Source organism: Coturnix japonica, chromosome 3 (assembly GCF_001577835.2).
Source record: "Coturnix japonica isolate 7356 chromosome 3, Coturnix japonica 2.1, whole genome shotgun sequence".
Taxonomy (NCBI): Eukaryota; Metazoa; Chordata; class Aves; order Galliformes; family Phasianidae; genus Coturnix; species Coturnix japonica.
In genome coordinates, this window is record NC_029518.1 from 57,894,777 (window position 1) to 57,908,486 (window position 13,710).

At 36.2% G+C, this 13,710-nt stretch overlaps 1 protein-coding gene across 2 annotated transcripts in view; it reads right to left on the reverse strand.

Annotated features, from left to right (window-relative positions):
* Positions 1–623: 623 nt before the first annotated feature.
* RFX6 (regulatory factor X6) overlaps positions 624–13,710 on the reverse strand; it is a 37,250-nt gene continuing 24,163 nt past the window's right edge. For both annotated transcript variants that reach the window (XM_015858800.2, XM_015858801.2), the window contains 9 exons: positions 13,277–13,436; positions 12,368–12,512; positions 11,108–11,217; positions 9,122–9,239; positions 7,910–8,032; positions 6,267–6,476; positions 5,215–5,724; positions 4,061–4,279; positions 624–3,314 (listed from right to left, as the gene is read on the reverse strand). In XM_015858800.2, the coding sequence (XP_015714286.1) occupies positions 3,148–3,314; positions 4,061–4,279; positions 5,215–5,724; positions 6,267–6,476; positions 7,910–8,032; positions 9,122–9,239; positions 11,108–11,217; positions 12,368–12,512; positions 13,277–13,436 (1,762 nt within the window). In that variant the 3' untranslated portion in view covers positions 624–3,147. The remainder of the gene's footprint in view (positions 3,315–4,060; positions 4,280–5,214; positions 5,725–6,266; positions 6,477–7,909; positions 8,033–9,121; positions 9,240–11,107; positions 11,218–12,367; positions 12,513–13,276; positions 13,437–13,710) is intronic.

Below are 13,710 nucleotides of genomic sequence, written 5' to 3' on the forward strand. Positions count from 1 at the left end.
TTGAAATCTCTGCAAATCTCTGGTGACCATGGAAGCAGCATAGTTTGTGTAAAGATCTGCTTCCATCATCGCAGTAATGTTGACTATCTGATGTTTTATCATTAGCAATGCTGCAGCATCTCCCTAGAGGCTATAGATACCTATGGTCCTTTTAGTTCAAGAGTGTTTGAATGGAGAGTGCTCTGGGCAACACAAATTAGAATCATAGAATCATAGAATTACCCAGGTTGGAAAAGACCTCGAAGATCATCAAGTCCAGCCACAAATTAACAACCTTTCTCTTTTTAACAAATATTTTTGGGTCTTATGATGAAAGATGAGGCATTATTTTTGTCAGAACAATTCTGCCTGAGCCCAAATTTGAGTGTTGTTTTTTTTAAAAAACAAGAAACATGTGGAAAAAGCCAGCATCTAGCATCCATCATTCACATGTCACAATTACAAGCAAGTCTAGTACTTCCTTTGATCATGGAATTCCTGTTACTGATAAAAAGACCATAAAGATTTTTCTTTTTCCCTTCTCACAGAAAAACGAAACAAATACACACGCACACAAAAGACACTTTTGAGTCATATACATTTGATGTGGATTGTACTTGATATCTATTATTTTTTGTCTCAGATTTTCTGACCCACATATATTATAAACAACATATTGTTGCATACATGAAATTGTAATTACACACCACGAATCCCAACTTGCCACTCACAGAATCATAGAATATTCTTGGCTGGAAGGAACCCATATGAATTATTGAGTCCAGCTCCTGGCTCCACTCCTTTCTCAACATTATTTACCATGATGCTGCTAAACAACCAAAAGTAAGTACCTTCCCATGAGTTGTCCCCAAGAACAGAGAGAGTGATTTTGCATCCTATGGGTAAAACTTCTTGAATGTATCAAACTACATATTTGACAGGTCACAAAGTCATAAGATGATAGTTTCTCATTTGGTCTTGCTGGATACAACCACTTTTATTTATTTATTTATTTTTTCCTTGTTATGCAATGCTATGAGAGGTTTCTCCTTGAGTATTAGGGTGGCTTTGCTTTTTTCCTGCTCTTTGCTGTCGATAATGAACTGTGATTTACAATAGTGTGATATTTCACGCTACTCTAAGTTTTGCAGTCATCATGAAAATCTGCACATTTAATGGTAGACTATTCTTTTTTATCTTAGATGGAGTACAGATAAATTAGTTTATAGTCCCCAAAATAAATAAATAAAAATATGAATGTGAAATGATTCACATAAAAAAATGACTGGAAATGATGCATATAAATTTCATAGGAGACACTATGTACCGTCAGCTGTGCTTTTTATGTAGGACTTGATGGACTAAGACTCTGTTGGCTAGTGGCTGCCTACTTCCTCTCAATTACACATATTTACTCACATAAATTCGATCATCTAGAAGATTCCAGTTTAAAGTATAAGCTTTGCCATTTGTCTGTGGAGGGAGCCAAGCATTTCAGGAAAGTGGCATCTCTCTTCCCTTCTCACTCCCCTTCCCCATCTGATCCCACTTGGAATGGGAGGGATCTCTTTACACTGACTACAGCTAAAACTTGTGTCGACCAGATGAGGATCCTGACTTTTAGAACTTTAATATTAGGAGAAAATATATGAAGTTCTAAATAATTATGAAGAAATAATAATTTTGCAGTAGTTCCTTTACTTGCTGTAAAGCCCTGCCCCACAACATATCATTGGGATTTTTTGTTGAAATTAAAACATTCTTGTATCAGTAGAGCATTTTGGTTTCAACATAAGACCTCACCCTGAATTAGGAAGCAATTGAATGGGAGACTTCTTTGTAATTACTGAACTCTGAAATTTCAAACCTGCATAAAATATTTTGTCAGGAATTATTCATGAGTTATTCCTGCCAATGCTTCTTTCTTTTAGTTGTGGTCGGCTTTCTTGTTTGCTTGTTTATTTGTTTTCCTGCAGTCAGAATTTAATTACAAAACATGCTAAAGGAAAATGGACATGAAATAGCCTCAAACAATTAGAAGGTCTGGACTTAAATTCAAATCTGAATCCGACAATGTGTCCATATGTTTATAAAATAACACCTGCTATTTCATGAACACATAGTAAGAAGCTTGTTTTATAAGTGTGCTCATTTCTTCATCCTCTTTAATAACATTAATATTCTTCACCTTGCTTCTTCAGAAAAGTATGTAAATACATGTTTGTATGCAGAATATCATGGCACTCATAGAATAGTTTTTCTATTAAAACAGCTGATCTGGAGAGTTGCAACACATTTGATCATCTTTACTACCCTTGAGTTGAACATCCACAGCTTTTCTGAGCTCATGAAATAAGATGGACACCTTTTTGTGAATTTCCACCAGTAGAAACCTGGGGCTCAAACCACAAGTAATATTAAAAAATCTCATGACATTTTGTGCCATAGTTTCATTTGTTTCAGTTATCCACTTACAGTAACAGGCTACTGACATTGGTTAGCTAATGATATCTGCATGTTTTATTGGCTTTAAGAGAAAGCAGTTTACTTCAAAAGAAAATAGTCCCACAGTATGTTTTATTTATTTCCTGAGAACTTTCATTTACACAGGTAGGCACTAGACACTTGAAATTAGTAAAAAAAAAAAAAAAAAAAAAAAAAGTAAGAATTTGGCTTAGTTTCATTTTAAACAGTAAAAACTGACCTTGTAAACATTTCCATAGGAGGTAGGATACAATTTGACACTTGTCAAATAAGAAAAAGTAAACAGTTACTCTGTTGTCCTAATAAATAGTGAGCAACACAGGCATTAAATAAACATTTTAATATAAAAGATATGTGAAAGACTAAAATACCATTTTTAATAAATTAGGAAGAGATGTAATCATTTCTTTACAAGTTAGTCTTGATGACAAGAATCACTAGTTCTTTATATTCACTCTGAACTTCTGACTGAAAAGTTATAATGAAAACAATCCTGAGTGATTCACAAGTAGGAAAAAAAAAAAGTGAATATTTCTGCTCTGCTGCATGAAGGAGTGCTAAAATCCCTAAAATGGTTCATTTTCCAGCTATATGTAATACTTCTGTAGTCCGCCAACCTAAACGGATTGTCATATAGCCTTAATGTCTGAAGTAAGCTTAAGATATTGACACGCCTCTCCCAGTTCAGGTTCCTCCAGCTGCTGCTCCCATGAAGACTGTGTTAATTGGTGGTAAAGATGATACCATGTCTCTGTTTGGTGGTTCATGGGACTCCAGATTTTCCTGAGGAGTGAACTGACTAGGTGTTCCATACATACACTGCGAAGAAGATGTGGTTTGCATGTTTGAAGCTGTGGGGAAGAAAAAAAAAAATAAAAAAATTGGTTAACATAATTGCAAGTTTTCTATCTACTGGAATTAATAAACAAACAAACAAACCCAAACAAAAAACCACAAACAAGCAATATCAAAAACAATACAACTTCATCTGATAGAAACCCTCATCTACCAGGTGCACCATGTGCAGAACTGAAATTTCAACTGTTTTATTCTTTTGAATTTACATATACTTCTACAGTTTTTCTTCAGTGTAATGTACATATCAAAACAAACATTTGGTAATTAGGTAATTTCACCTGTAATTCACTGTCAGTAGGAAATCTGCCTAACTCAAACAGTTATTGAAGAACAGGGAGGGAAGAGGCTATAATACAGGAAGTATACATCTAGACATTACTGAGCCAGGTTTCATTTGATCTGCTTGACAGTGAGGATCCTGAAGAGCCCTTAGAGGAGCCCAGTTCATTATTAGCTCACTTAGTAGTTAAAAAGAGCTTCCTAATACATAATTTTCTGCAATTCAGGCCATCCTTTCCAATCCTGTGGACAATGAATCACAGTTTTCTTAAAAGGAACAAAAAGTTATTCAGCCCACTGTCCTGAAAATCTAAGGAAACATCTTAGGACACATCCCACACACTTAGCTATTTTATTTTATATTGCATTTTAGATGTTATACATATGAACTATGGTTTAACTCCCAGCTCCTGTTAAGGTGCTAAAAAGTTCTTAACTCCTCCATCTTGGATATACTTACACATAGCAGTTCGACAGACAATTGAAGGTGAGGACTCTGTGTAGTATGAGCCTGTTTGTTTTCTTCCGCTGTCATCCAAGATATTCAGTGGATCATGTGTATCATTGTATGATGGCAATGGTCGAATGCTACTTACACTGCTGATTACAGAAACATGTTGATCCACCATGGATCCAAGTCTGTGAGATTCTGGATAACTGATATTATTTCCATAATATCCTATTGACAGGAGATTGGAAAAAAGAAAGTAGAGTGAAATTATTATTGAAGAGAATTAGTAGAGTAGGAGCCTGTGGTAAGTTGGAGCACAAGGTAATTGCTATTGGCTGAGTTTCTTGAGAATAATGCTATTTACGTACACACATGGCCTAGTCACCTTAATAACTCATGCAGTGATGGACCCAAAAGGGGGACAGGTAACATTAGAGCAAAACAAATCCTAGTTCAGTCGTGCTTTCTGTACAGAACTGCATTTCCATTGTATCACATTCTAAATTCAGAATTAAACAGTGCCCTGCAATCAGTGGCCAGAAGAGACACCATGTGGACTCATATCAGTCATGTGGACTTGTGGAGGGAAGTTAAGTATCCCGTCTGAAAGTGACAAACAAGGAAAATACACACAGGAAAAAAATAAATAAATAAATAAAAAATTCATGGTTATACATACTTGTCATATGCAAACTCACATATGAGCAATAATATTTCCATTGCATTTTTTCCTCCAGAAGAGAGTGGTGCTTTTCTGACTACATCTCTGAAGAAGACTGTGGCAAAAACTTTACTCTTGAATTCTGGGAAATAGTTTCATAGTAAATGTTTTGGGGAATTCTCAAGAGATTGATAAATGCCAAAGTCATCCTAGTTTTTCTTGCTTTGTGCAAGACATGGCAGTGGTGCTAGAGGAAGACTGGTAGAGGTGTAGCAGAGGCTCTTGAAGTCAACTGAGGATTCCCCACAGGAAAATAAATCCTGAAGTAGCTTGTTAAGCTGTTTTACTATCTACGCACGCCATCAGAGAAGTAAAAAACATGAAGGCATAATTAAGAGCTGAAATATCTTCCATAGAAAAAAAGGCAGACAGAAAGCATTTCACTCCAGCAAGAAAAGAGAAACAAAAGGGAAAAATAAAACATTCTTAGTATGTATTATACCGTTGGAAGCATTAGGGGGATATGTTGCTCCTGGGCAAGTGGATGCTGAGTTGCTCAAGAAATTGAAGCTTCCTGTATTCAGAAACTGCATATTGTGTGCATCCTGAGTCATGGATGAGGGACAATAGCTGGAAGGTGATCTGGCACTGTACGGAGTTACAGCACAACTGCTGTTGAAGTAGTCTCTGGAGAACTGCTGTTCACTCAAAGCATTGAATCGGCTGTGCTCTGCTCTGTGCTGGTAAACTCCTGAAGTGGAATGGGCCTGAGTTCTGAACATAGCCTGGTAACTGGAATTGTTTCCATAGTAGTTCTGATTAGTTTGTGACAAAGTTTGATAAAGGGGCTCTGAGTAGGAAGAGCACTGTGAATGTGTGGATAACACAGGGCCTACACTTGGAGGTCTCACAGCCATTGGCCCCTGGTTGATAACACTTCCTCGGCTGACCAGGGCTGGTGAAATGGGTGGAGTCATCAGGTGGCCAGTGCTTTGAGGCAGCTCCATCTGACCTGCAATAAATAAGCATTAGCCATCACTACTGCTCATACCGCAGTTCTAATGAATACAGTAGACTTGTTAAGACACTAACTCTCTGGTGAAGTGCATGTTACCATCTGAAACCTTTACAAAGTGTATGGTTTGGCTCCCACCTACACAGTGTTGCTTCTTTAATACATGACTTTGGGTTAGAAAGTTTTTGACTGCCATTTGCCAGATTGGAGACTGGCACATTCAGTGTGAAATCCCAGCATTTAAAAGCCTTGTATTCTCAGGATGTTATGTTTGTTTATGCCTCACACAAATCTCATCAAGCCATGACATGTGAGATATTTTTATCATTGTATCAAGAGGATGTATTACTGGCAGGTCTCTAAAATTGCTCCCTTCCATGAATCAGCACAGATGGTGAGCTTGTGGAATGTTACTACCAGAGGTTTCCCGTAAATTACTATGCGTACGGTCATTGTTCATTTTACAGTAATGTGATGTTTTGAACTGAAAGTCTAACAAGCAAACAAAGGACGGAAGGACAAAGAGAACTGCTACATACCTGTCAGCTGCATATTCTCACCGTCTCCTGTGGCAAAGGGATTCAGACCTGAAGTCACACTGCTAGGCTGACTAGCTGACAAGGACACATAGGTTTGCTCTGCTAGACACTCATTTTTGACTGAAGCATCACTGGGCAGAGAAGCAGCTTTGTTACGATTTGCTAGGAAGCAAGAGCTCGGTGATGCAGTAAAGGTGGCTTTGCTTGCATCTGGAATAATAAGTAGAAAACTCTTGGTGGCTGTTATGTGTGCTCATTGCACATAAATTCAACACCAATACATAAATAGCACGTGAGCTGTCTGATTTGTTCATAAACTCTGTTTGCTTATTTTAAAAAAACAGTGGAGCCTTCATTTCTTGTTTGCAGTTGAAAATAAATATTGCTTTAGCCTTAATCTTCCCAGATCAGAATGGATATTGTCTAAATCACATTCCTAGGCTACAGATCTATGTAATACATGTCAATGTTATTATCAGCTCCTTACTGAAATCATCATAGTATGGATATGAATCAGATTTATTCCCTTGAAGTACCTGTCAGCAATGAAGTCAATGTACTTGCAGTAAGGCTCATAATAACACATCTTAAAGATTTAACAATAAGAGTTTTAGAATGCTTGAAGCATATCTATTTTCATACTGACATCTAGAACAAAAGCATTTTTTATCATCAGCAGCTTTTTAAGTTTTCCACATACTATTGATAAATTCAGTGGAAATTTTGTTATTTTTCTGGACATCGATGCTTTACACTATGGGACTTCACCAAAACCTCTCAGGAAAAGGCAACTGCTACAAAGGTTTTTCCTGAGGATGAAGAGAAAAGGTGCAGCCATCTAATGTCAGACAAATTCTATGCAAGTTTCTTGCAGCACAGTGCAGATTAAATAGAGTAAAAATAACCAAAGACTTCTATACTGATCACAGATGCTACTGTAAATCAACATAAATTCAGCAGAATCCAATGGAATTTCACTACATTTTTGGGGATTAACTTGGACAAGAATTTAATCCATGTCTTAGGGTTCAAATGCCATTTCTTAATGTTGCTTCATTTTATACCAAAAGACCCTGAGCATGTGTCTTCCAACTGCCTAATTCTGAAGAATCCCAGTATCAGCAAAATATTAAAGATGTTATTTTAAGCTCTTTTTGTTTTCTCTTTCACGGTAGTATTTCAGTCAGTTGTTAAATACACCTCCAACCTGTGTTCCAAACTTGAAGGGACATTCATATTTTGTTAACATTGAATACATTCCTAGTTCAAGGTGTAACTATGCATTTCAGATTTGGCTGAAAAATTGGATTGGGAAATTCTGCTCTCTACACTAAACATCCTTTTCACACCAGTTTGTGGCCCTCCAGTTGCAATGACATGAGTGTTAGTTGCACCCAAGATCATTTCAGTGATCCTGCACAGTAATATTCCCCTCCCATAAATTTTATTAACTAAACATCAGCTATGGTTGATGGTGAGAATGAAAAGCTGAGTTGATGGTCACAATTATTTCAAGTGGTTTTGACAATGTGACCTAAACCTACAACTTCAGGAAAAAAGAGCATACATCTACTTTTGTTTAAACAAATAAGCAGTTTTCTAAAAATGCAGGAATACATTCAAAAGAACCAAGCTCTAGCTACCTAAATTCTTCATGTATTTGTCCAATAGATTCTGGAGTTCTTGTTCTTTGTCATTGTTGAACTGTGTCTCCATGGCAAGCAGGATGTACTCATCTAGCAGCATGCGGATCAAATGAAAAGAACCTTTAAGGAGGAGAAAGAGGGAGAGCAGCCAAGTTATCTTTGTGACCATCTCTCAACACTCTACAAGAAGCTGGTGAAACAAACAAATAATTGTGGACTTTAAATGACCTGGCAAGACCAACACTGGATAGTGCCTAACTTCTAGCTCTAATCTCTCTTTGTGCTGGCCCACATAGCTCAATTGTTTACTGTCCTGTAGGCTATTTGACCACTAATTACATCAAAGAAAAATACTGATGAAAGTGAGACATGCTTTATACTTGAAGAGAGCACACAGTGGAGCTAGATAAGGCTGAAGTCTGCTAGAATGCCTCTGCTCTATTTCTGTTTACTTTCTGCTAAGTAACCAGACAATAACTGATGAAGTCTTCGACCTTATTTCAAGGATGTATCACATTAAAAATGTGTCTGTCCTTGTAGACATTTAAAATAGCTGCTGAATTTTAGATAATGAAGTACCTACAACTACAGAGATAACCTGAGAAACGATGCACAGTGTTTAAAGTTAATTTCATTTGCTCTAGAAAAATTTCTATATTATAAAATACTGTTTCCGAAAGTCCTCAGAAACATAAACATTTCTAAAGACAGACAAGTGAAACTTAATTTTTAAAAACCACAAAATGCTGTTGAATGCTTGCTCATTTCAGAACTGAAAACAAAACTGACCTGTCAAATCCTTTTTGCTCTTCTAAACAAACAAACAAACTCCTTATGCACAATAACAATAGTGGGGTTTTTTTGTCCATTTATAAAATAATTAATTAGAATTTTCTGTCTTCTTTCAAGATTCAGTGTAAGTGTCAGATTAAAGCAAACACAGTTTCCAGTTTGCAAATGGCCAGGCAATATCAAACAGCAATGTAAATAAAAACTATTTGGAAAATGAACATGAGACACAGATCACCAATAAATGATTTGTCATTTACTGTGAAATGTTAGATTGAAAAGCACATTACACAGCATTTGTGGCTTTGATAAAAAAATCTTTAGGCTAGGACAGGCTCCTCTGCTGAGAAAACAGCATAAGGTGGATAAATGTTGCCACATATGTGCAAAAATATGAGTGTTTATACAAAGTCCAGGTACCAAAACTTGAGGCGTTGTTCAAAGTGAGGTTATGCATCACTCGTGCACCAAAAAAGCTCCATTTGAGAAGAAAGTCTTGAGCTCTCTTCTTTAATGACCTCCCATTTTGTTTGCTTGCCTGAAAGACAGAAGTAGCAGAATACTGTAGTTATGCTGACTTGCTTTCTACACAGAGAAAAGGAGAAAGGAGAAATGAATATGCTTGAAAGTTTGAGGAATTCTTGACTCAGGCTCATGTGGCAGTGGAGTTCAAGCAGCCTGATTTAAACTGTCTTCATAAAGTCTGTCCTAAAGCGACAAACAGCAGCATTGACTCTTTTCAGTGCAACCAGAGTAGAGATCTGACCACATTCAATGAAGTAAACTGTTTACCACTTGGATGCTGCTGTGGCATGAAGGAATATAAAAAAGCTCATATTCTAATAATGAAGATGGGAAATAGTTATGTATGTGTACATTTGTAAAGGATAAGAAGAAAAAATATCCTCTGGTGCCATGTTATTCCACACAAACAGGGAATGGAAATTAGTTTCTATACTTCAGTGTAATACCTGCCAGTGTAATACCTGCCAGGCCTTCTCTTATAAAATGATGTGCCTATTATTATAACAGTGGGGCTTTTCGTGCTCTGATTTGTTCATGTAAAAGTATGCACTGTTGCTTTCTGAAATAGCAAGTAAATGGGAAGTGTTGCTTGAGTTTGAAAGTAACCATACTTCAGCATGAACAGAAGACAACAATGGAAGGATTACATGTTCTGTAAATGCTCAGCTCCTACTCAGTTGATTTAGAACGATATAATGATTCGCTGGTATTTCTTACTCCTAACTACAGGAGAACAATGCTGGGAAACATACCTTTTAATTTTAATAATACAATATTACATAGAAGACAATGAACAGGAGAGTGCTTCTTTGATTTTACCTGGCTTTTTAATTGAGAATTGTGTTTTGAAATTGCAGAGTCAATTTTAGACTGTAATCAATTTGTTCTAAAATAAATTGTGATTGCTCAGCTTCAGCATGAGTTTTGTGCCCAGGCAAGTGCTTTCAAGAACTTGGTTATTTTATACTGCTCTGACTCACCCAAAGCATCTCACAGTGCTGCTCAGAGATGATACTAAATGTTTGTAAACTCAGAGAAAATATTAATGTACCCAGTGAAATTTGGGAAAACAAGTAAAGAAAGGGAAAATAACAAGTCAGCTTCTGTGAAGTGGCAGAGGCACTCTTCTGCAAGTCAAAGCTAACTGCACTGCCTCCTCATCTTGCACCCATGTTGAGGTGGTCCCTAAAATGACGGATAAAGTATCATAGCATTTCCAGACAGCATCGGACCTGATAAAAAGACAAGTCTTCAGAGCTATTAGCAAGCAGTATCACATGCTACATTTCTTTCTGTTGGTTTACATTAACTCACAAATTGGGTTAATATATCTTCCTTGAGCTACAGATGAAAACTCAAGTTACTTTGTTCTGAACTGTAGTAGAATCTCATAGAATTGCTCAGGATGGAAATGACCTTTAAAGATCGTCAAGTCCAACTGCAACCTGACCATATTACCCGAACTCTAACAACCCTCTGCTAAATCATGCCCCTAAGAAAGTGTGATCATTTGTAAATATACATGTATAAAATATTTGTGACTATGAAGTAACTTGTAAAACTGGTAAAAAAAAATAACCCCATTAAAAGCCTCAATTACCAAGTTAAGCACCTTGTGAAAAAAAATGACATGGTATCTTCAGTTCTGGTCTTTAGAAAGCTTTCCACAAGTTAGTTACTTCTGGATACATCTATTGTACTAACCTATATTATATGCAGTAACATCTCAGTAAAATGAAAGAAAAATTTGCTTCTCTAAGAAACAAACTTGGCTCAACATGCTTAGTTTTTTCACAAACGTAAAAATATTCAACAGTACTCAACATGATTAATTAGAACTAATTAAGTAATCTTGAGTCAGACACAATATCTGAAAGGTACCTTGATAACCCTTTGCTCAACCACAGTATCCAGCCATTCAATAAATGACTCCACAGTGGCATTCTTCTTTAGAAGGTCCTTCAGTTCTTGGAATACAGTAATAGAGTCATCTACCATGTAAAAAAGGAGAATATATCATTCCATGTTCTTCTGAACATGAGAAAAAGCCACTCACCAGTCATATGACAATATTGTAGCACGGAAAGGAAAGGCAAAGAATTAGAGCGGTGAAGAAATGAACAACTCTTCAGTGAAGTAAGCAGACAAGCATCTATAATGCATATATCATTACAATGATAAAATATAATTTTACAAGAAAATAAAAGCAAAAAAAAGTATATAACTATTGTTTTACATTCATTTTAAGGCTTATCCTTGAAAACCTACCTATTACTAAGCTTAGTAGAACATCTTTGTCTGTAATGTGACAGACTTCTTGGTTTTCTTTACATCTTACAAGTTAACTTCTCTATTTCCAATTCTTGAGAAACTGCCTGAATAGGATTGTGATTCATTATGTACGAGAGCAAAGTTTTCTGATCAAAATAACAGTACACAGAAGACAAGACCTTGCTATTATTCTTTCAGTTCTCCAAACTCTGGTCAACATGCATCCCATGACAAGAATTATCTTTTAAAAAAATATATAGCTTAATAACTTTTTTTTTCAGTAGCAAGTGTATATAAAAGTAACTGGAAAAAAAAATATCATCCTCTGCACTTGTACTTCACTCAATTTTCTTTATTAAAATAGCTGTTGTCCTTCACAGAAAGTTATGTTTTTGTTTTCATTTTTTTTTATAGATCAGCTTTTGGGAAAAAACAAACAAACAAAACAAAACAAAGAAAAACCAACCAAAAACAAAAACAAAGAATGTAATCTAGCCTGAATATTCATTAAATTAAGCTATAATTACATGTGATTCTGGGGACATTCTTCAAGAATCCATGTTAATACTCCCAACATGATAAGACTGAACTTCAAAAGAGATTTTATTACACTTAGCAACTGACATGGAAGTTGTTATTTTTTCAACAACCATTTAAAATCATCTATCTGGGATGATCTCCCAGCTCAAGCTTATATTTTTGTAGGACATGCTGGGGCAACAAACTGATTTTCTTAAGCTAAAGTTAATGCTGAGCTAGATCAGAGAAAGCAAAGTCTTTGTCCCTCTTCTCTGCCAGTCTCTTCATAGTATGGCAAAGAATGGAGAGTGAATTTACTTTAACATTACAAATACATCACCATGGACTTACATTCACTGTAGACCTCTCCATCAGAGTCTGTGCTCCCTGAGACTGCAAGGAGTGCCTGAGAGCCAATACTATTCAAATCAACTTTTTCAATGTCTGAAACCATGGAATTCACCACATGCTGATCAAAAAGTGCTGGCCGGGCAATCTGTAAGAGAGAGTAAGACAAAATGCTGAGAAGCTTCTCCTTCAGTAGCTGTCTTTTCTTAGCTGTGTTTATCGCAGGTCAGATGAAATAATGTTTTCTTTCTATTAGACTTCTAGTATTTTTGTAATGGGCCTTCCTGTCCATATAATGTTCACACCACCACCCACATGCTACTTTTATCTTAAGATTTATACAACAGAAGTCTAAGTCAAGAAGAATATATGGTGCATCTATAGTTATGACTGACAGTTGCTCTCCCAAAAGCTTGACTCATTATCACGTAAGCTCCAAAAAAGGTAATTTATCCTTGTCAGCAATCTGCCAACCCTCCATGTGGGGGTGTGTTCTAATTGCAGATACCTGCATCCTAACAACTCAGCCGTGGAGCCTTCAGCTATCTATCACATATTCCTTGCAGTTAAAATTCAGAAGGGATAAACTCACTAAAGGACACTGTGGACAAGACAGTGAACTTTTGCAAGGCAAGAAGGAACTAAAGAAAGTTCCCATATATTCCACTTTATCATATGACTGCCAAATGTTCCCATGATAGTAGTTCACTGTACCCGAGGTCTTTTCTCCCCACTCTACTAAAAAATTTTGAATTTCAGAATGTCTAGATAAGGTCTATTTATGGTTTCTTCCTTCTTATTCACTGAAAACTACAAAGAATAAGTCTTCCATGGCTGAACATTTAAAATACAAAGAATTAACTTCTGCTAGCCAGAAAGATGAACTTTGTGTACAAGTCTTATTCTGTTTACCTGTGCTAGGTGTAAGAATGATGTCTGTCTTTTCAGGGAGGAAACAAATCTTCGAGCAATTGGCAGTTTCTTATCCATCAGGATTTCTGGTAGATTTTCCAAAGAGGAAACAACCCACTGTTCCCAGTTTTTTGCAAAATTTCTTATATCTGCCAGTAAACTACAATAAAAAAATGTATGTTAGAGAAATATTGATACAAAATGTATTGCATTTGTTCAAAAATAATTCATAGAATCCCAGACAGATCTGTGAAATACTCTTCAGGTATTTCTGAAACAGGAAATGACTGATCATCAAAAGGCCAAAACTGACTATGTATTGATCTGTATCTCCTCTGAGAAAAAAAAGCAAGCTATCTGCCAATTGAAATAGGTTGAAAACAATTAGCTTTAAGAATAAACCTTAAGAAATCCAAGAACCATTACAGATGTCT